The 24067-nt window shown below is 43.0% G+C and overlaps 1 protein-coding gene across 1 annotated transcript in view; it reads left to right on the top strand.

Annotated features, from left to right (window-relative positions):
• The first annotated feature begins 636 nt into the window (after window positions 1–636).
• Window positions 637–24067, top strand: part of kctd16b (potassium channel tetramerization domain containing 16b) — an 86299-nt gene continuing 62868 nt past the window's right edge. The window contains exon 1 of the mRNA XM_066646518.1: window positions 637–1630. Coding sequence (XP_066502615.1) covers window positions 787–1630 — 844 coding nt within the window. The 5' untranslated portion in view covers window positions 637–786. The remainder of the gene's footprint in view (window positions 1631–24067) is intronic.

The raw sequence follows: 24067 nt of genomic DNA, 5'->3' as shown, positions 1-24067 counted from the left end.
GGTTTCTCTTTCAGAAGTCTTGCGTGTTTTCTTCTCTTTGGAGGAGTGCTTTCCTCACATATTTCTGCCCAATACTGGTCACTTGAGCACGTTTGGGTCGGCAGATCTGTTTCAGCGCGGTGTTCTGCCGTTTTCTGCCCGGACAGGCATCCATCCACTCTACGCATTTAACGTAAGGAGCGACTCGTTCGTGTGGTTCTTCACTTAGGGTCCAGAATTAACCATAACTATGGTCTAATCCAACTCACCAACAGGGAACCAGTTACACGCGTGTTGACTACTAAAATCGCAGGTGTCTGCGCGAATATACGTTTATCCGGCCAATTTTTGCGTTTGGTACTTGCCATACTGGGATTTTGACAGCTCTAAACTGACCCCTTATGGTCTTTGCCGTTTGGACAGGCATCTGTCTATTCACGCGATATTTCACACCAAGAAACCCCCCCAAAAAAGAGTTCCTGTAGTTGGGTTACTGTCTGTTGTCTCCATGAGGTAAGGACCACTCCACAGTCAACACCTCAGGACCATAAAGAGTGCTTGGAAACTGGTTTGAAAAAAAGGGGTGAAAACTGGAAGGTCAGAAACAGGGATTTTTCCAGTAGCCCATCTTTGATTTTGTCTTGTCTGGACAGAACATCCACTCCTCATGCCCTGCTAGGAGAATAAAGAGCATGTGCCCATCCATGGTTGAGTTTTTTCGTGAATGATCAGCGAATGCACTTGCGGTCTCCACTACTCTGCACGTTAAAAGGAAGGGGACGTTCTCAGAGCCGATAGGTGGCCTCCATGACTGAAACCATGGCTTTGAGTGGGAACTGCAGGACTCAGCCCGTGGGGAAAGATCAAGGCTCTGTCCAGAACAGTTTCCCAGATGTGATTGAGCTTAACGTTGGGGGTCAGGTGTACTACACCCGCCACTCCACCCTAGCCAACAACCCGGCTTCGCTCCTCGGCAAGCTGTTCTCGCCCAAAAGCAACGCTTCCAACGACCTGGCCCGGGACCCTAAGGGACGTTACTTCATCGACCGGGATGGCTTCCTGTTCAGATACGTGCTGGACTACCTCCGGGACAAGCAAGTGGTCCTGCCTGACTTCTTCCCCGAGAAGGGCCGCCTGAGGAAGGAGGCTGAGTACTTCTTGCTGCCCGACCTTGTCAAGCTTCTGACTCCTGATGAGCCCAAGCCCAGTCCAGAGGAATGCCTGCACAGTGACTACGAGGATGGCTCGCAGGGCAGTGATCACCGCGCCTGCCCACCGCCCTCGCTGGTGCCTGCCGACAGAAGGAGCGGCTTCATCACTGTGGGCTACAGGGGCTCCTGCACTGTGGGCCGCGAGAGCCAGACGGATGCCAGGTTCAGGCGTGTTCCCCGAATCATGATCTGTGGCCGTATTGCCCTGGCCAAGGAAGTCTTTGGTGAGACCCTGAATGAGAGCAGGGATCCAGACAGAACTCCAGAGCGCTACACCTCCCGCTTCTACCTGAAGTTCAAGCACCTGGAACGCTCCTTTGACATGCTCTCGGAGTGCGGCTTCCAAATGGTGGCCTGTAACTCCTCAGTCACAGCCTCGTTCGTCAACCAGCACACAGATGACAAGATATGGTCGAGTTACACGGAGTATGTCTTCTACCGTAAGTCCTGCAGTCTTTCACTCGTTAACTCAGGGGTGTGCCATTCCAGCTGGGCAGGTGAGGCTGCACAGATTTATCCCAGCACTCATGATCAGTTTTCTAAAATCTGAGAGAAAACCTGCAGCAACACTAGATTTCTCTTCCCCAACTTCACTGCTTAAGATGTTTGGAGGCAACTGCATTACCTCCAACCACCGCCAGAGGGGGCGCTTGTTTTGTAAAGGACCTTGCATACATGAGGTACAGACTACAGCACGTGTTAAACTCCATTTTCTCCATTTTACAACAGTGAAAGTCTTAGTTTCGATGACAGCATGTGGAAATGTGGAAAACAAATACAGCGTGATACTGTTAACATTTTACTGTTGCATATAGTGATAGGTCTATATAGAAATAGCAAGGCTTTAATCACCCCCATATCTCCGTATACTGGAAGGGCAAATTGCTGTGGATAGGACATAATATCATTAATTTGTATTAAATTAAATAATAAATTAATCTCTACATCTAATGTAGATGTGTTTACTTGCATCCAGCATGTGCAGAAAGGAGGGTATTGTACTGGAACATATATGTATAAAGAATATAAACATACTCTCAAACGTAGAGTCCCAAATGTGGACATTAATTAAGACATTTATAGTCACTATTCCCTGTACTTTTCATAGTGTATTATCACAATATACAATTGTAGACATTTTAATTATGGTATACTTAGTTAAATAAATGCTGACACTACATATGGCCCCCAGTGAAAAAAAGTGTAGCGAACAGTGTATTTTGAATCACAAGAAAATGTTCCACCCAATGTTCTAGTACTGGGTTGAGGCCCTAGTAAATCATAGGCATTTAGAGTCATTCTAATCACACAAACCATTCAATCCGTGAGCCCCCAATCAATGCTCCTTGTACCACCCCAGTTAACTTTTGTAGTATTACTATTATATATTCATTTATTTATTAATGTACAGCAGTGCTGCTGTAGTCACTAGGGACTCCAACTTAACAAAGCAAAGACAGTAGTCTCAGCAGATGACCCTGTGGTTAAAGTTAGCAAAGATCCTGGCTAATTTGCCTCAGGTTGGCTGTGGTATTTTTGGTATTTTGACTGAGCATACAAATGTATGTTCCTTTGTGATTTTCTTCAAAGAAAGAAGTGAGAGTTACGCTAATGCTAGTCACACTAGCTGTAATTATTAGCCTACAAGACAGTGGCTAGATTTCCCAGTGGCTGTATGGTTTATTTGCAAAACTCTACTGGGAATTGAAGTGAGAGAATGTTAATAAACAGAAACAGGAACTTGATACAAGACTTGTGAATACTGTCAAACGGATCAGGGCGATTGGCATACATTTTATGTTGGAACACTGCTGTAACATTTGCTCTGGTATGAGTGGATCAGACATAGCAGTGCTGCTGGAGTTTTGAAACACTGTGTTCACTCACTGTCCACTCTGTTGAACACTGCCTACCTCATGGCGGTGGCAGATCATGACCAGTGACCACTCCCTGGCCACAGAGACACACCACAACCATGTCGGTGTCACTGCAGCACTGAGAACGATCCACCACCCAAATCATACTTGCTCTGGGCTGGCCATGTGGGGTCCTGATCATTGTAGAACAGGGTGAAAAGGGGTAAATAAAGTATTGCAAATGACAGTTGGGCAACTTAAGTCTGGCACAGCTCTGAGCCACACACAAGACATTAGAAACGTCTTTACATAAAGCTTTTAACTGGCTAAGTGAAACTCCTGTCTCCTAATCTCTCTCTCTCTCTCTCTCTCTCTCTCTCTCTCTCTCTCTCTCTCTCTCTCTCTCGGAGAAGCCACCCCTCTTCATCTCAGTCAGCCATCTCAGTGAAGTGGCAAAGGATGATGGCTTTTGTAATGGCTCTCATAATATTTTATGGCGCAACAAAGCACCACCCTCTAATGCGTTGCTTGGCCCTTGCACGAGGTAAAATGGAGGAAGTCATAATGGGACCTATAGTGGGCCCATTAAAGAAATTATGCCTGTCATCCTCCAGAGGGTTTTCATGTTTCATGTGATGAGACCTGTTCCACAGACATTTTAGCAGTTATTACCACACCAGTATATTACACTAACATAGGCTGCATGATTTGCCGTTCTGTTTGTTGGATCATCTCCTGTCGCGGTCTGGGTTAGATCATATTTGTTGCAAGTATTTAATGAGATTTGATTATGGCCCTGATAAATATGTGCTAGCATTAGGCTAATGATGCAACGCTGTAATGGGATTTCCAGGGCATTCTTGAAAACCTTTTGTATAATTTAATCATAAAGAAGTAAAGTCATTCACAAAAGCTAGTTCTAGACAAACTTGCTGAGCCAGAACATTGCACACTTTTGCTGACAGCAATCATATATCTGCCTCTAAAACTTTACTGAAGGTTGTTACAGGAATGTGTATGGATATTTTGGCAGCTGTCTGAGATGTTGTTTTAGGATATTTCTGAGGTTACTTGAAAATATTTTCAGCTTCTGTTTCGTATTCAAGGTGGAGAAGTATAGAGGGAGGTGTTATAAGGCAAACTAGACCCAACGTTATTTTCAGGTAGGTTTCAGGTTCAGGTTTCAGTTCAGGTTCAGGGTCATTGGACGCAAGACAGGAACACACATACTCAATCAGACACTTGCACACTGGTACATGCAGACAGTTTCTCATAATCACCAAGTCACTCACACATGCGGACATTTTGACACAGCCAAAGCGCAAATGTAGATTTGAACTGTGGGATACAACCAGAGCACCTACAGGAAACCCTACGCAGACACTGGGAGAACACCTCAACACTCCTCACAGACAGTGACTCGAGGTGGCGACTGAACCCACAACTCCAGGATCTATATACGTTACATTGCCTGTAATATTATCTATTATATTTTTCCCAAATTCAGCTTTAGTGTTATGCAATATTATTTTTTATTTTACTTATTTCATTTGTATAAATGTAGTATTTTTTTCATTTAGGTGTGTATGAGTTATCAACTACAAAACAATACCTAAATTGTACTTTTGTATTTTTTGAATTAAGTTATTTCTTACTTTATATTTCATATAATAACAATATTTATTTATTTATCCAAATTCGGCCCATTTCCATCTTTATATCTAAAGTCTTTTGTTTTACCTGACGTTCACCATTTTGTCCATGTTCTCTGATGCAACAATTAGAGACCTATGAGAGACCAACAATTGAAAATGTAAAAAAAAAATAGTTTTAAATTCTTTGCTGATCCTTGGTTGTGTTGTCTCTGTGTCCAGGAGGGTTTCATTCCACAGTCCAAAAACACACATTAGTAGGTGGAATAGCTACTTAACAGCCACCATAGGTGTGAGTGTGTGAGTGAACGTGTGAGTGTGTGTTGCCCTGTGAAGGACAGGTAGGATCTGTACCCAGTGAAGGCTGCTAAGCTTTGATCTGAGTAAGTGAAGGCTGCTAAGCTAAGCACAAGTTTCCTTGCATACAGTCAGCTTTCCTTTGCTGTAGGACTGTGCTGTCACAGTATTTTGAGCGAAATATAAACCAGTAGCTGTTGGTGAAACATGGTGGGCTTTAAGGATCTATCAGTTTACAGACTTATACTTTAGCGTTCGGCTAAATGTAAATTAAAATAGAATGCAATGATGGGCAAATCATTTAAACCACATATTTCCTTGAAAATAGAACAAAGCAAATATTTTAATTGTTGAAACTGGGAAATGTTATTGATTTTGCTGGACCGCCTACTGGGCAGGCCTAGAAGAGGCATTTTCGCTGACTGACTGACTAACTGACTGAGTGAATGAGTGACTGACTGACTCCTAATGTTGAAATGCGCATGTGCGAGTCGGAACTGTTAGTTCAGCCATATCTCACCAAGACAACTTAAGGTGGCGCTACTACACCACCTGTTGTCAGCCATATTTCGCATTTCAGTTTTTAATAAAATGGTTCGTGAACCAGAACAATTTGTTCCCAGCTGGAACCAAAGAACAGTAGGTTCTTCAGAAATTTCTTCAAAATAGGAAATAAGACAGGAACATGCTCTGTTTGTGTGTGTTTCTGGGGCTGTGATTGGCCATGCACTTTGGCCAGAGCTTCGTGTCGACGTTGGTTAGTTCACAATGAGTAAGACGGCTCAGAACTCTGCAACATTTATACACATATTACATCTCACAGAGAGCGGAGGACTGCTGAATATGATTTGTTTCGCATGAGTGTGTTTCTTTCTGGTGGGGAGACATTGTGTGGTGTTGGTGTGTTTATAAAACTCCATATAGCTGCCCACAACCTCCTTAAACTTCATGTGCTTTAACCTGTTACATTGAATAAATAAGTAAATGTAATTTTTAAAATCAACAAAATGGTCTTGTATTTTGTTCTGAGGTGATTGATATTCAAGTATTTATTTTTAAATAAAAAACACCTTTATGCCAATAACATCTTTGTGAAAATAGTTATATGGCTATGGCTGTCCGGCAAAACCTGCCTATTTTCTCTTTGATCTTGTTTGAAAAATACTGGGCCATTTCTTATTTGACGTCAGCAATAAATTCCAAAATATGTAGGGACAGGGAACAAAATACTGTTATATACAATAAAGTTGTGTAAGAAAAAATGTAATTAATTAATTAATGAATAAATAAATAAATAAATAAATAAGGGAGGCTATACGTCAGTGACATGATTGGGTTTAAAAAGAGCTTCTCAGAGACGCTGGGTCTTTCAGAAGTAAAGATGGGGATTAAGATAGTAAAGAACTTGGGGATTTCACTATGTACAATGCGTAACATCATTATAAATTTCTGAGAATTTGAAGAAATCTCTATATGCAAAGGGTCATCACCCAAAACTAGTATTAGCGGGCTGTGGTCTTCGAGCCCTCTGACAACACTGCATCACTGGATGGTCTGAGAAACACTTCCCAAAGCATCCACTGTCGCTGTATCCACAAACGAAAGAAGAAACCTTATTTAAACAGGATCCAGAAACACCACTGCCTTCTCTGGGCCAGAGTCTGTTTAAGATGGACTGGAAAATGGAGTGGAAAATTGTCCTGTAATCTGACAAATCAAAATCTGAAATTCTTCTTTGAAATCATGGATGTTGCATCCTTCAGGTTAAAGAGGAGAGGGACCCTCCAGCTTGTTATAAGTGCACAGTTCAAAAGCCAGTATCTGTGATTTTATGAGGGGGCATTAGTGCACAAAGCATGGGTGACTTCCAAATATGCAGGTTTTGGAGTAACATGCTGCCATCCAGACAACGTCTTTTTCAAGGAAGGCCTTGTTTGTTTCAGTTCACATTCTGCATGGATTACAACAGCATGGCTCCTTAGTAAATGAATGATCTAGCCCAGACCTGTCACCCACTGAAAACAACTAGTGTTTTATGAAACAAATATACTATAGTGGAGCTTAAATACTGCAGCAACTGGTCTCCTCAGTTCCTAAACACTTAGAGTTTTGATAATAGAAGAGGTGATGCAACACAGTGGTAAACACAGCCCTGTCCCAACTTTCTCTTTTTCAACATTAAATTTTTTTTGCTTTTGGATGATTTTAAATTAAATATAGGGTTAAATGTTTGTGGTCAGGTCATATGATTTATTATTATTATTTTTTTATTGCTGTATTTGTATCAGTTTGGATTCCTCTCACTTTGCTTATGCAAATAAATCTATCCTTGTTTTTACTGAATGGCTCATTGTAACAGTATCTCAAAAATGGCGTGTTGGTGATGGCACAGAAAAATAACACATGACTGTCAAAGACTGATACAGAGTGATGTAGAATATGGGACGAATGTAAAATCACCCTGTGAATGGAGCTATACTTAAATATTACAAATAGTCCATTGTAGCGACCCTGCCATGTCTGCTATTAATTATTTATTACATGTAAGCATTTCAATGAAGTGGGATTAATATGAGGCACCACAGTGTGTCTGTAACCTTGAACACAGTACTAAGGAGAGTTTGCTGAAGTTGTTGGAGTTTGGTTGTCGTCAGCTGTGGTGCCAGACTGCCACTCGTGTTTTCAGCCCCTGGCAGGGCAGCACCAGTTGCGTTTTCAAGGCTTCATTGCCTCGTTGTGGTGGCTGCCCAAGTGTGCTTTGCCCAGCAGGCAAATTTATTTACCAATTTGTCGCATAGTTAGACTGACTGACAATCAATCATTGCCTGTGACAGGTTGAGGACTTGCCGCTGCCCTCCGGCGAGTCATTGGTTGTTTCCAAGACTTGGTAACCTCTTCTCAGCCTCTGGAAAAACAAACCCCTACCCTTTCATGGCCTCGGTGTCAATATCAGCTCAGTCTGAGACACCGTGGGACATCTGTCAAAGATCAGTACTGGACTCCGATACTGAACTGTCCACTGGTGTGTTGTCGATACTTGAACTGATTTTTAGCTGCAGCAACATGGACAGATTAAGAAATGTTGACAGAATGCTGCAGATTGATTTAGCATTCAGAATATTTCTTGAGGTCTGGTTAAAATGTACACTGTGATGAATGGTTTATGGACGATGGCCAAAATTATAAATGTAACTGTTACATCAGTCGTAAGCATCATTTCTCATTTCTAACAGAGGTGTCAGAGTGTTTTTTCATGTCAGATTTTCTAATTTAAAGCGGATGTAGCCTGAATGTCGGCAGAACGTTTATAAAAACTTCATGCATAATTGAGGAAGGCTTGAAGAGTTTATTTAGTTTACTTTGTTAATGCAGATAGAAGCCACAACAAACTAAACACACACACACACACACACATCGTGGCAGTGTGCATGTATGAGAGTGAGTAAGTGTGTATGGGAAAGACGGTATGTAAGGGAATGTATATGTATGAGAGTGAGTGAATATGTAAAACAGTGAGTGAGTGAATGAATGTATGAATATGTATGAGACTGAGTAAGTGAATATATAATGGTAAATGAGTGAGTGACTGACTACGTATGGGTGTAAGGAAGTAGGTAAGTGAGTAGCTATTGGAGTAAGTGAGTATGTAAGGAAGTGAGTGGGTGAGTCTGTATGAATGAGTGAGTGAGTGAGTACATAAAGGAAGGGATTACAATTGAGTTAGTGAGTCAGGGAGTGAGTGAGTACTACTCAGAACCCAAATAACCCTGATTTAACTATGAATTCTACTAATCAGCACTGCATGAATGTGCACACACCCTGGCTCCTCTATCAGTAAATTTAACCCTTTGGGGTCGACCATCCACTATGTTTAATATCTTAGCGATAACACAGCGTGGAAATACAGTTCAAACACTCTCTGAATGTACAGAAACTGCTCATTCGGTTGCATGTTATAATGAGACTACTGTACATCCAGAGTTATCAGCCTATGTATAAGCTTGAGACACGCCTCCTTTGCCTCTCGCCGTGTCTAACTGATGGATTCGCTCGTTTTAAGACTCTGATAAAACTATTTCAATCATCAAAACCATTCATCCACACGAGTAAAGGGGTGTTTTCACAAGAAATATAAAGATTTAAGTTTCTCAGGGTTAGAGACAGATTATCTCTTCATAAAATACTGTAGGTCACATGGGCCTCTCTTAACAGGAGAGCTGATATTGATATAAAACATGTGGGCAGTATATTATAATACAAGTACTTTAAAGGCGAATTTCTGAAAATTGAGAAAATGTCCGTAGACCGCAAAGGGTTAAACAATGAATGAATATAAACAGTGCTAATTCATTTCCCACCCACCAGCAGGAACACCACTAGGGGGCGCTATGGAAAGAGGTTACTCATGCGGTTTGTCTACAAAAAACAGCCAACAGACATGCCATTTGGCCAGGGGCAGCCACATTTCCGTATACAGTGGTTCTGAACTTTCAGAAGCCGTTTGTTTATATGGACACTTTCTGTGTAACACATAGTGAGTGCATTAAAGAGAATGAGTTAGGTCACATGTCTTGGCATAGTATGCCTAGCCATAGCAGCTCCAGTAAAGAGAAGAAGACTTAACGTGGCAGGGGAGAGGGGAACGTGTGATGTGATAGGGACAGGGTGGTTAAAAAAAGCATGGATGGACAGCATGGTGTGGTCCTGCTTAAACTAATTTGCCCAGTGAGGGGATGAGCCATGACAGCACGGATGCTCCTCTTGTTAGGTGCAGCTGCTCCCCAGTCCAGTCCATCAGGGGACCTGCCACTGAATCCAGCATCTGCATTATTCACAACCAGAGAAAGAGCGAGATGAGAGATTACATTTAGTTCAAAATACTGTGCTCGTTTACATCACAGGGACAGCGTCATTGCTTTTAACTGACAGCGCTGTTCATTTAATGAAAGCTTGCACTGTGGCACGTCACTTATGGAGACAACCCGGGTGTGTCCTTTTTTTATTCTCTGCCACATGACGTTACGTGAGTAGAGATGGCTGAGTTAGAGTTTCAAGGCAAGTGCATGGGTGGATGGGTGAAGGACAAAGCCATGGTTCAGCTGAGAGAAATAGGAAGACACCAGCCAATGAATTGGGTCTGTTCATATACACGAGATTAAAGGTGATATTCATGATTTCAATAAAAAATAAAAATACTTTTTTATAAAGTTCTGAGGATGTCTCCTCACCATTTGCTACCTCTCAAGTGTGTTTACACGATCAAAATGGGCCCCAGTGTCCGTAAATGGTTTAAAAAAAAACAACAGGTCTTGGTTCAGTATGCTCTCTCTCTCTCTCTCTCTGCTCATGACACAGAAAAGGTATCTTTGATATTTTAGACAACAGAGAGCTGTTCGAACATTTAAAAGCTTGTACTGAGGTGAGGCAATATTATTGTATGTTTGCTGTTTCTGTTTCTACGGTGGAAATGTCTCGAAAAATGCATTACCGAAAGTGCTACAAATGTAAACAACTGGAATTACAAATACAAATGTTTGTGGTAATATTTTTATCATTCATTCATTATCTGTAACCAGTTCAGGGTCGCAGTGGGTCCAGAGCCTACCTGGAATCATTGGGCGCAAGGCAGGAATACACCCCGGAGGTCACACCTACAGACACTTTTTGAGTCGCCAATCCACCTACCAACGTGTTTTTGGACTGTGGGAGGAAACCGGAGCACCCGGAGGAAACCCACGCAGACACAGGGAGAACACACCAACTCCTCACAGACAGTCACCCGGAGGAAACCCACGCAGACACAGGGAGAACACACCAACTCCTCACAGACAGTCACCCGGAGGAAACCCACGCAGACACAGGGAGAACACACCACACTCCTCACAGACAGTCACCTGGAGGAAACCCACGCAGACACAGGGAGAACACACAACACTCCTCACAGTCAGTCACCCGGAGAAGGGGCTCGAACCCACAACCTCCAGGCCCCTGGAGCTGTGTGACTGTGACACTACCTGCTGCATTTTTCCCTCAAACACACCTTTCCACCTTAATAAAAATGCGAAAAGCTTCTGAACGTGAACAAACCAGAGAGAACAGCATTTCCTCACAATCATAGACATCCCTTTTAAAGCTCCACCCTCCAAGAACAGAGCTCTGAAATGTGTTTGGGAAAACTGTGGATGTAATATTAAAACTCAGAGTAAACTGCAACATTGTAATGGAAGCATACTTCCCAACAGACAGGAATACAAAGCAGTGGCGGATCCTGACCAGTGACCACTGTCTGGCCACGGAGACAGGTGGGTACACAAAGTCCTGTCTGCCCAGAGACTGTGTGGTCACTGTATGACAGGTTAGGTCGAGACAGAAATGCACTTTCTTTTTTTTAACTGTGGAGAAAAGAAAAAGAAAAGAAAAAATGATTTTCCACCTCAGGACACTATGTAAAGAGTGTTCTCCCTGTGTCTGCATGTGTGTCCCCTGAGATCTGGCCCAACAACATGTTTGTAGGTGGTTTGACCATGTGAAACTGCCCACAGGTGTGTGTGGGTGGGTGAGTATGTGAAATTGTCAGTAAGTTTGAGGGTGCAAGTGACTGGGTGAGTGTGTAATGCCCTTTAATAGACTGGTTCCATGTACTATCAAATGTACAGGAACCACAGCAAGCTTCAACAGGATGAATCAGTTACAGAAGATGAATGAATGAATGAATGTTTACAGCAGGGTAAGATCTTGGACAGTCAACTGAGACCTGGAATTCCATATATGCCTCAGGTTGACTACAGACAGCATGGTGCCGTAACGTGATCGGACATTAGGGCATGTCATGGCAATTACTGTTAATGGTAACGCGACCCTGTTATGTTAATAAATGCGACCTGCACTGACATGTTTATGGCCTGCTTATGTCAGTGTTATGTTGCAGGGCTCAAGTTGAGTCGTATTGATATTTCTCATTTACAGTCCAATTTTCTGAACCATATTTCATACCAATTACTCCATCACTGCTCCCAGATCAGCAGCTTGAACCAGGTTGTACTCCCATCTGCGAGTGAGCGATCAATATCTAAACTAAACTGCACATTTCTGACAGCAGCAGCAGGCGCGTTCATTCAAAACAAATCTCATTTATACAGATTAAGTGCCCTCCACCCCGTTAGTCACTGTACACACAGGCTGACGTCTCAGCAGCAACATTTGAATCGTTCACACCTGATCCCGGCGAACACCAGCAGGATTCCAGAGCTAAGTGCTTTAGATGTGTGTGAAAGAAAAAAAACTCCTAATCTCTCTTTGATAAAGACTTGCAGTGAGCGCTCAGCGTTATTGTTATTGATTCACGAGTGCCATGATGCAGAATACGGCCGCTTCTAAAACGGGCCTCCTTCCAAGAAGCGATGGTTTTGAAGCATGGATCACATAAATAGAAATCACATTGCTGCTGTGTGGTGAGTCTTTCCAGTCCATGAAAAGCTTCCTCTGTTGGCACGCCTGAGGAAGTGGAAATAGTGTGTGTGTGTGTGTGTTTGTGTGTATGTGTTTCATTCTGCTCAAGGCCCAGATACATCCAAGCACAGTTTAAAAGAAGGAAGGTGCCAAACGGCTCTTTAAAAGACCATGTTTGGTCCAGAAGCTTCTGTTTGTTTTTACAAAGCTGTTTGAACAATTGTTCCAAGTCTGTTCTCAACTGGAAATTTTTTGAGTGGTGTATTTTAGAAAGTACACTGTAAAAAATGTTCTTGTAAATTTTACAGTAAAATACTAGCAGCAGAGTCCCCAGCCATTTACCGTATTTTTACAGGAACACTACTGTATTTCAAATTTACAGCTTATTACTGTCATTGAATAATGCAATAATTTACTGTAAATACTGTGATTTACAGTAAAATACTAGCAGCAGAGTCCCCAGCCATTTACCGTATTTTTACAGGAACACTACCGTATTTCAAATTTACAGCATATTACTGTAATTGAATAATACAATAATTTACTGTAAATACTGTGATTTACAGTAAAATACTGGCAGCAAAGTTCCCAGCCATTTACCGTATTTTTACAGGAACACTACTGTATTTCAAATTTACAGCTTATTACTGTTATTGAATAATACAATAATTTACTGTAAATACTGTGATTTACAGCAAAATACTGGCAGCAGAGTTCTCAGCCATTTACCGTATTTTTACAGGAACACTACTGTATTTCAAATTTACAGCTTATTACTGTCAGTGAATAATAAAATAATTTACTGTAAATACTGTGATTTACAGTAAAATACTGGCAGCAGAGTTCCCAGCCATTTACCGTATTTTTACAGGAACACTAGTGTATTTCAAATTTACAGCTTATTACTGTAATTGAATAATACAATAATTTACTGTAAATACTGTGATTTACAGTAAAATACTAGCAGCAGAGTCCCCAGCCATTTACCGTATTTTTACAGGAACACTACTGTATTTCAAATTTACAGCATATTACTGTAATTGAATAATACAATAATTTACTGTAAATACTGTGATTTACAGTAAAATACTGGCAGCAAAGTTCCCAGCCATTTACCGTATTTTTACAGGAACACTACTGTATTTCAAATTTACAGCTTATTACTGTTATTGAATAATACAATAATTTACTGTAAATACTGTGATTTACAGTAAAATACTGGCAGCAGAGTTCTCAGCCATTTACCGTATTTTTACAGGAACACTACTGTATTTCAAATTTACAGCTTATTACTGTCAGTGAATAATAAAATAATTTACTGTAAATACTGTGATTTACAGTAAAATACTGGCAGCAAAGTTCCCAGCCATTTACCGTATTTTTACAGGAACACTACTGTATTTCAAATTTACAGTATATTACTGTCATTGAATAATAAAATAATTTACTGTAAATACTGTGATTTACAGTAAAATACTGGCAGCAGAGTTCCCAGCCATTTACCGTATTTTTACAGGAACACTACTGTATTTCAAATTTACAGCTTATTACTGTTATTGAATAATAAAATAATTTACTGTAAATACTGTGATTTACAGTAAAATACTGGCAGCAGAGTTCTCAGCCATTTACCGTATTTTTACAGGAACACTACTGTATTTCAAATTTACAGCATATTACTGTAATTGAATAATACAATAATTTACTGTAAATACTGTAGCAAAATCCTGTTTGTTCTGAGCTAAGAGAGTGGGTCCTATTGCAAAATTATGGACAGTGGCATCACCATAGCAATGTAAACAGTGCCAGTAGGACAGGTCAGTAGGAGATTGATGGCTCTAGCTAAAACCACGTGAAGGCCCTGTTCACACGTATCTGGATATTTCTCATAACAGGTTTTTATCAGCTTTGGGACTCCTATCGACACAAAAAATGTGATTTAGGTCACTTAAAATGGACATTTTTCAAAAACTCACTGGTTCACACAGCATGTCAGTTACATAAGATATAAAACAAATGTATACTTCCATATAGCACTACATTTAAGATTCACACAAATGTATATAGGATATGTAATAAAATAGATTCAGTAATTTCATGCTTGAGTAGTGCCCTATACATGGCGTATACAGTGATATGGGATTAAACCTTTGTGTTTTTCTCATGCTTCGTGGTGTTTTGATGTCTGTCTTTACGAGGTAATAAGGCATGTACTATTTTACTGGATTGGCATGATAATGAAACCATTTATGTATTGGTATTTTCAAAAATGGAGGGAAGGAAACTACATTCCCAACAACATCCTGATACATGTGGGCGTGGCCTAAAAAACCCTAAGGCTGGCCTGGGTTTGGACGCCCCTTCAGAGGACAAGAGCCAAGAGGCAGCTAGCGATTAAACTGTGGTCTATGATCTGTAAAATACACACATTATGGTCCATTACATGGTACTGAGGACCTGTGTTTTATAGTGCCTCAGTGAAACTAATGCTGGCTGGCTGAAAGAAACCTGGTAGTGGTGGGCAACAGGAGAGTGCCCCTGTGTTACATCTAAAGGCTTGAATGCTGGCAAAGTGCTGATGCTAAATTTGGGGGAGCTGCAGTGCAGTTCGAGAGGCACATGTCGTGTACTAGTATTACTAATTCTGAATGGTTTTGTGTGGCAGTCCTACACCAAATTTAGTCCCTCCCACTAAAATCCAACAGAAACATACTATGGAAACAATAATTTAAACATATTTTCTTTCTCTCTGCAGCCCTTCAGAGCACATTTATGTCTAAACACACAGACCCTGGTTAGAGGAAAATTTTGAAAATGGGTGGACAGTAATTTTAAACACAATGAAATCAAAAAGGCCATTCCCTTCAAGGATATTTGGCTGTTTGAGTAACTAAACAGCTAGGATAGTTCTCAGAACGTTTATCCAGACGTTTAGACGCATTGTTATGTCTAGAGTGAAGGCGATGGGGAAGTCAAGTTCAAAGGACCTATTAAGGGTTTAGGGGAAAAAAATGAAATCCAACTGCCATGTGCCGGTAAGTGCTCTGAGCCATGGATTGTGCTCGCGTTAAAAACCCAGGCGGTCACTTCACTATTAAGACGACTAAGACTGGCTCTTAATTGTGTAAACGTTAGCATTGATCAGCATGCCTGGGAGGCAGTGGGGGGATAATTGTGCGGTCTCTAAGCCGAGGGTCCGCAGAGTTAATGGTTAATATGCGAGACGCTTTGCAAGCTTTGGGTGGCGTGGCAAACAAGGGGCCGACAATTATCAAAATCCATCACCCGTGAATCTCATTTTAGCCAATTAAAGCCCAGTAAAGTTGCGGCCTGACATCGCAGCGCCATACCCCTCTTTAATCATCTGACTCTCTTCTTGATGTGTGCAGAATGTTAGCATTTAGAGCAGGCCGTCCAGCTCTCGGACATGGGCCAGAATTCCAAGTATTATTTAAATTGGACACAGTGGATGATTGGAGCGCCAACCTCACCATTCAGCATAAATAAGGGGAGCTAAGAGCTGAAAGTAGGGCCGTGCTGAATGGAATTATACAGGTTTTCTATTCATTGGTGTTTCAGAATGTGTACTTGAATATTCACTCTCTATACCATCCAGAAAATAATGACTTGCGTGTATTTATTATATTTTTAGTGTACTTTTAACACTCTGGGGTCAACTATCCCACTTGTGTGTCATTCATGTGTGATTATACAGTGCAGAAATACATTTATTCAATGTACAGTCCACCCATTTCATTCAATCTCATCATTAGGCCGTACATAACTCATAACTGGTGTTAAGAGAATATAAAGAGGGGTTGAGATACACTACATTCATGTAGTTAGTAGCTAGCACACAGAGGTTGCACTGCATGATGTTAAGCTCTCCACTTTGCTTTAGATACTGTTTTCATTTCCAACACAACGAACACTGTTTTCTCCTGTCTGTTTCGTCCCAGCTCCATGACCTCAAGTGAGCAGGCAACTAATGTAAGTGCGAACATGTTGCGTGTTTTATTTTAAGTGCTGGGCGATATGAGGAGAAATCAATGTCATGATTAATTGTACATTTTACCACAATTACGCTTGATGAACGATAATTTTGTTATTGGTTTTTGACACTCATAGTGAAGAGGCTTGTACTGTAAATATGCTCCATTTTTTATGATATTTTTTCTAATGTCGCTGGGAGCTTGTTCCTCTCTTGATTTTTGAGCACTGTTTATATTTGGTGTGTGATTGTGATTGTGCTTTGGTCCCAGTTCTTTCTCAGTGTTTACAATTGACTGGTTTTTGTTCAGTTTCGTCTTAATTATAGCCAAAACACAGCACGTCCAAACCAAATCAGTGTGTTTTTCCTATGATAGGAGCTGCTCGAGTTGCTTTGTTGGCCTCAGGGTTTAGGTTCTCCACCATGTTGCAGATAGGGGCAGAAACACATGACTACTGCATGTTAGTGTGGTGTTAAAAGGACAGCACATGAACACACAGTGGGGACAAAACAGAATTAACTAAATAAATAAATAAATAAATAAAAATAATAGGCGGCACGGTGGCGCAGCAGGTAGTGTCGCAGTCACACAGCTCCAGGGGCCTGGAGGTTGTGGGTTCGATTCCCGCTCCGGGTGACTGTCTGTTAGGAGTTGGTGTGTTCTCCCCGTGTCTGCGTGGGTTTCCTCCGGGTGCTCCGGTTTCCTCCCACAGTCCAAAAACACACGTTGCAGGTGGATTGGCGACTCGAAAGTGTCCGTAGGTGTGAGTGAATATGTGTGTGTGTCTGTGTTGCCCTGTGAAGGACTGGCGTCCCCTCCAGGGTGTATTCCCGCCTTGCGCCTGATGATTCCAGGTAGGCTCTGGACCCCCCGCGACCCTAAATTGGATAAGCGGTTACAGATAATGGATGGATGGATGGATAAAAATAATATAATTGATGTAGACAAGATCATGCCGATTAGATGTTCTGAATGTCGATGTTGATAATTTTTTTATAAATTGCCCAGCCATATTTTAAGGGCTTCTAGGAAGTTGCTTTAAAGAAAAAATGGATTCAATTTAATTTGAGAGTGAATAAACATGTTAAATTTATTCATTCATTCATTCATCATCTGTTACCACTTATCCAGTTCAGGGTCGCGGTGGATCCAGAGCAACACACTCACACATTCACTCACACACTCACACCTACGGACACTTTTGAGTCACCAATCCACCTACCAACATGTGTTTTTTTTTGGACTGTGGGAGGAAACCCACACAGACACAGGGAGAACACACCACACTCCTCACAGACAGTCAACCTGGAGGAAACCCACGCAGCCACAGGGAGAACACACCACGCTCCTTACAGACAGTCACCCGGAGGAAACCCATGCAGACACAGGGAGAACACACCACACTCCTCACAAACAGTCACCCGGAGTGGGAATCGAACCCACAACCGCCAATTAGTTTCACCAATGTCACTGTTTTCTGAATATTATCTATTTACATTTTTAACAGTATCAGAATACTTTCTTACTTTTTTCTTATTCAAAGACACCTCATGTAGCTAATACCTTTATAATAAAATGTCTGCTTTGAAAGACCAATAAATACGTAAATAACTGAACTCCTTGAGCATGTTGTAGCTCTTGCACTTTTGAAACTGTATCCCTTTCAAATTTTTATTTAAAAGCAATGAATAGTTCAGCCTTTTTCATTATTTTTTAATTTTGCCTTGAAATAGTTCATATTTCTGCATAGAACTGAGCCAACTTGTAATCAGTGGCAAGCTATGTTTTTTTTTTTTTTTTTGCATTCGCCTGCTGCGTTGTTCCCGTTCTCTCTGAGCCTTATTTCATACAGAGCTCTGACTCGTCTCATGTTTCCACCCCCGTACCCATCCGGGCATGCGTCTGCTTCTCTTTGAACTGCTCCACAGAGCCAAATTGTTTTCTCTAGCTTGTGAATTCCGACAGAATGCTCACGGCTGCGCAAACACAGCTTTAGCTAATTCTCCTGCATAAGAAAAGCGGCCTAAACGGTGGGTTCTATTGGAGAACTCTAAATGCTGGAAGCTTTAAAGGAACATACAGGCACACACAGTATGTGCTTTCCTCTTAGCTGTCTTCAGCAGAAAGGCGAGAAGCACATCCATTGATTTTTTATTTTTTTTTCACTTCACCTGAGCTGTGTAGCGCTGGAATGCCTCATTACTTTATTATATTCTGCACTGAGGGAACCAGTGGTCTGCTGCACATGTTCACAATACTGTTATTTATAGTCTCGCAACAACTATTTAATAATTTATATAATTACATCTATATAATATTTCACTAAAAAAGATGGAGTAGCCTCAACAGCTAAAGACTCATTTATTCTGAACGTTAAAAATGGATACGGATGTGGATGGAGCTTTTTGTCCACACACTGCCATTAATTCCTTTGAAGCTTGTGGATAAGGAAAAATCATAGGATCACCACTGGGAATTGTGGGGGCAGTGTAGCCAATAGTTCTAGCCTCACTATCAGACGCACTGTGAGAGTTCCCATTATTGATGTGTGGGGCCATCCTACAAAGCCCAGATGCCCAGGCTTAATATTATGTAACTGTTACCAAAAAATGGCAAGAGTGGTGGAATTTAATTTTGAATTACAAATATATGTTACACAACAGGGCGTCATGGTGGTGTAGCATGTAGTCTTTCAGTCACACAGCTCCATGGACCTGGAGGTTGTGGGTTTGAGTCCCGCTCCGGGTGACTGTCTGTGAGGAGTGTGGTGTGTTCTCCCTGTGTCTGCGTGGGTTTCCTCCGGGTGACTGTCTGTGAGGAGTGTGGTGTGTTTTCCCTGTGTCTGCGTGGGTTTCCTCCGGGTAACTGTCTGTGAGGAGTGTGGTGTGTTCTCTCTCTGTCTGCGTGGGTTTCCTCCGGGTGACTGTCTGTGAGGAGTGTGGTGTGTTCTCCCTGTGTCTGTGTGGGTTTCCTCCGGGTGACTGTCTGTGATGAGTGTGGTGTGTTTTCCCTGTGTCTGCGTGGGTTTCCTCCGGGTAACTGTCTGTGAGGAGTGTGGTGTGTTCTCTCTCTGTCTGCGTGGGTTTCCTCTGGGTGACTGTCTGTGAGGAGTTTGGTGTGTTCTCCCTGTGTCTGCGTGGGTTTCCTCCGGGTGACTGTCTGTGAGGAGTGTGGTGTGTTCTCCCTGTGTCTGCGTGGGTTTCCTCCGGGTGACTGTCTGTGAGGAGTGTGGTGTGTTCTCCCTGTGTCTGTGTGGGTTTCCTCCGGGTGACTGTCTGTGAGGAGTGTGGTGTGTTTTCCCTGTGTCTGCGTGGGTTTCCTCCAGGTAACTGTCTGTGAGGAGTGTGGTGTGTTCTCTCTCTGTCTGCGTGGGTTTCCTCTGGGTGACTGTCTGTGAGGAGTGTGGTGTGTTCTCTCTGTGTCTGCGTGGGTTTCCTCCGGATGACTGTGAGGAGTTTGGTGTGTTCTCCCTGTGTCTGCGTGGGTTTCCTCCGGGTGACTGTCTGTGAGGAGTGTGGTGTGTTCTCCCTGTGTCCGCGTGGGTTTCCTCCAGGTGACTGTCTGTGAGGAGTGTGGTGTGTTCTCCCTGTGTCTGCGTGGGTTTCCTCTGGGTGCTCCGGTGTCCTCCCAGAGTCTAAAAACACGCGTTGCTAGGTGGATAGGTGACTCAAAAGTGTCCGTAGGTGTGAGTACTTGTGTGAGTGTGTGTCGCCCTGTGAAGGACTGGTGCCCCCTCCAGGGTGTTCCCGCCTTGCGTCCAGGGATTCCGAGAAGGCTCCAGACCCACCTCGACCCTAAACTGGATAAATAATACGTTACTGATTGTGCTTACCATTTGCCATCATTGCAGCTTCCATTCTTTAAAAGACACTATCAGTGTTTCGAATGAATCTAAAAGGATATACACTGATAAACCCCTGGTTTCTATACTCTCAGCTCCACCGACTACAGGCTACCACAGTATGTATGGCAGGCTACAGTCTGTAATTGTAGAACTACACAGTGAATCTAAATGGTCAGTGGAGCTGATTAAATGGAAAACAAGTGTAGTAACGAGGTCATTTTAATGTTTTGGCTAATGATTGTTTGAGCTACTGTATGCATGTGTGTGTGTGGGAGAGAAGTCTCCTGTAGGCTATGGTTAGGGCTGTCTCGGAAAATAATTACCCTGATTAGAGTACGAATATTTCTTCAGCAGCCCCTGTCTGTCACTTATTACCACGGGCCTAATGCAGCAGCCATCAGAAGCTCCAGCTCGCATGCTTTGCGGGCGACCTGATCAACCTCCAGCTCGCAGCTCGCTGAGGAGGAGTGCTGCGGTAAGACGACAAACCCAATCATTCTCCATCAATCGCAGGACAGCCGCCTCTGTGTGCTGGGCATCAGTCGAGAGCCACTTTTCTCACCTTGGGAAGGTCGGCAGGAAATCCGTGTGGCAGGAGGCAAGAAATCAAGCGTTAGCTCACAGAGGATAGTCTTTTAGGTCTTATTAAGTGGCGAATGGATTTTGAGAGCACTAACCCTTGCATTGTGTGCCACCCTGCCGATGTGATGATGTAGACAGATAAGGGCAGGCACCACCGAGACAGCTTCCCCTGGGAGCCTCCATCATCATCCAGCCTGAGTAAATCAACTACAGGAGAAGATTGAGGCGAGTCACTGTGACGGAGTGTGTGTGTAACCTTTCAGAGCTGTCAATCAGCCGGGGCTCCAGGTGTTCTCCAGACTGGAATCCACAGAGGGGCTTTAGAATGAGGTCTACACAAGTGGTAGTCGAGTTTAAGACCATACTGACAATAAGAGCTATGCCATCTTTTGTGGGCTTGACTTTTGTGTCATGAACTTTGCCATTGTGTCCTGAAATCCATAAAAAAAAAAAAGGAAAAAAAGGTATGTAGTGTATGGCTTTCAGTACATAAGAAGGCTGTTTTCATTCTCCTGTAAAGTTACTGATTTGAAAGATACTTGTATTTCATTGGACAGCTACTATATATACCTTTTTTTACAGTTTTACCATTGCCACGTGAATCCGGTCCACACATTTGTCCATTTGTATGGCCAGCAAGTCTAAAAAGCTATGTGACAATGACACTACCTGAAGCACCACCATTCCTATTTGCGTAATATACAATGCAAATACAAAAAGCAATAACACACTGTGTATTGTGCTGCAGTCCATCCCAGGGTTTCTAATTTAAATTAATAGACTAATACTTTGGCAGTGGTCCGGACATTTAGAGCCTGAGGGCTCAAAATCTGCTCTGCTTACCTTCATTTTAACCCACGTCTTAAAAATTTTGGCCACTATAGAAATCAATAGTGTTCAATCATGGTCAAAGATCTGGGCTGCGGTGGGTCCAGAGCCTACCTGGAATCATTGGGTGCAAGGCAGGAATACACCCTGGAGGGGGCGCCAGTCCTTCACAGGGCAACACACACACACATTCACTCACACCTTCAGACACTTTGGAGTCGCCAATCCACCTACCAACATGTATTTTTGGACTGTGGGAGGAAACCGGAGCACCCGGAGGAAACCCATGCAGACACAGGGAGAACACACCACGCTCCTCACAGACAGTCACCCGGAGGAAACCCATGCAGACACAGGGAGAACACACCACGCTCCTCACAGACAGTCACCCGGAGGAAACCCACACAGACACAGGGAGAACACACCACGCTCCTCACAGACAGTCACCCGGAGGAAACCCACACAGACACAGGGAGAACACACCACGCTCCTCACAGACAGTCACCCGGAGGAAACCCATGCAGACACAGGGAGAACACACCACGCTCCTCACAGACAGTCACCCGGAGGAAACCCACGCAGACACAGGGAGAACACACCACGCTCCTCACAGACAGTCACCCGGAGGAAACCCACGCAGACACAGGGAGAACACACCACACTCCTCACAGACAGTCACCCGGAGGAAACCCACACAGACACAGGGAGAACACACCACACTCCTCACAGACAGTCACCCGGAGGAAACCCACGCAGACACAGGGAGAACTCACCAAACTCCTCACAGACAGTCACCCGGAGGAAACCCACGCGGACACGGAGAACACACCACACCCCTCACAGACAGTCACCCGGAGGAAACCCACGCAGACACAGGGAGAACACACCACACTCCTCACAGACAGTCACCCGGAGGAAACCCACGCAGACACAAGGAGAACACATCACACTCCTCACAGACAGTCACCCGGAGGAAACCCACGCAGACACAGGGAGAACACACCACGCTCCTCACAGACAGTCACCCGGAGGAAACCCACGCAGACACAGGGAGAACACACCACGCTCCTCACAGACAGTCACCCGGAGGAAACCCACACAGACACAGGGAGAACACACCACACTCCTCACAGACAGTCACCCGGAGGAAACCCATGCAGACACAGGAAGAACACACCACACTCCTCACAGACAGTCACCCGGAGGAAACCCACGCAGACACAGGGAGAACTCACCAAACTCCTCACAGACAGTCACCCGGAGGAAACCCATGCAGACACAGGGAGAACACACCACACTCCTCACAGACAGTCACCCGGAGGAAACCCACGCAGACACAGGGAGAACTCACCAAACTCCTCACAGACAGTCACCCGGATAAAAAACCCACACAGACACAGGGAGAACACACCACACTCCTCACAGACAGTCACCCGGAGGAAACCCACGCGGACACAGGGAGAACACACCACACCCCTCACAGACAGTCACCCGGAGGAAACCCACGCAGACACAGGGAGAACACACCACACTCCTCACAGACAGTCACCCAGAGGAAACCCACGCAGACACAAGGAGAACACATCACACTCCTCACAGACAGTCACCCGGAGCGGGAATCGAACCCACAACCTCCAGGTCCCTGGAACTGTGTGACTGCGACACTACCATGCCGCCCTGCAATTGGTATATTATTTTAAAATAAAAATAAGGGAATATACTTCTTTTTACTATTTAATGTACTTCTCACTGCTGTACTAAACACAATTATACTCTACAATTGTGGGGAAATGCTGCTCTCTCTGGTTTGTTCACATTCAGAAGCTCTGTGTCTTAAGATGAAAATGTCTGTTGTTTGTACGTGGCTCAAGTCTAACTTGTCTGTTAGTTTTTATTTACTGTTTGAATTACCACAGAAACTCATTTGTAACTCTAGTTTTTTAATTTTGAAGCACTTTTACTGTGTTTACGTTCATGAAGATAGCACACTCCAAAATTTGGAGACAAATCTACTTTAAGTGATCTGAAACAGCAAAAATAAATAAATTGCCCACCTCATTGCCCAACATCATGAACATCACCTTTAAGTCTAGTGAAGTTGGTAAAGTATAGAGTTGGGGTTGGGTTTAGGGTTAGGTTTAGGTTTATGGTTTGGGATAGGCAAACTTTTAAAGCTGTTCTTTCACTCTTGGGTGGCAGATATTCACAAAATGAACAAAAAATTTGGAAAAGACTTAGTAAACAATAGGTATGTTTTTCACCACGATACCAGGTTGGGTTTAAGAGTTTTGTAACAGGTTTAATTCATATCATTGTCCATTACAATTATAAATGGGATAGAATTTTATAACTAGCAAAGTACTTTAAAGTAATTGAA

Source organism: Hoplias malabaricus, chromosome 15 (genome assembly GCF_029633855.1).
Source record: "Hoplias malabaricus isolate fHopMal1 chromosome 15, fHopMal1.hap1, whole genome shotgun sequence".
Taxonomy (NCBI): Eukaryota; Metazoa; Chordata; class Actinopteri; order Characiformes; family Erythrinidae; genus Hoplias; species Hoplias malabaricus.
The sequence above is the reverse complement of the archived record's forward strand: the minus strand, read 5'-3'. Positions and strand labels throughout refer to the sequence as shown.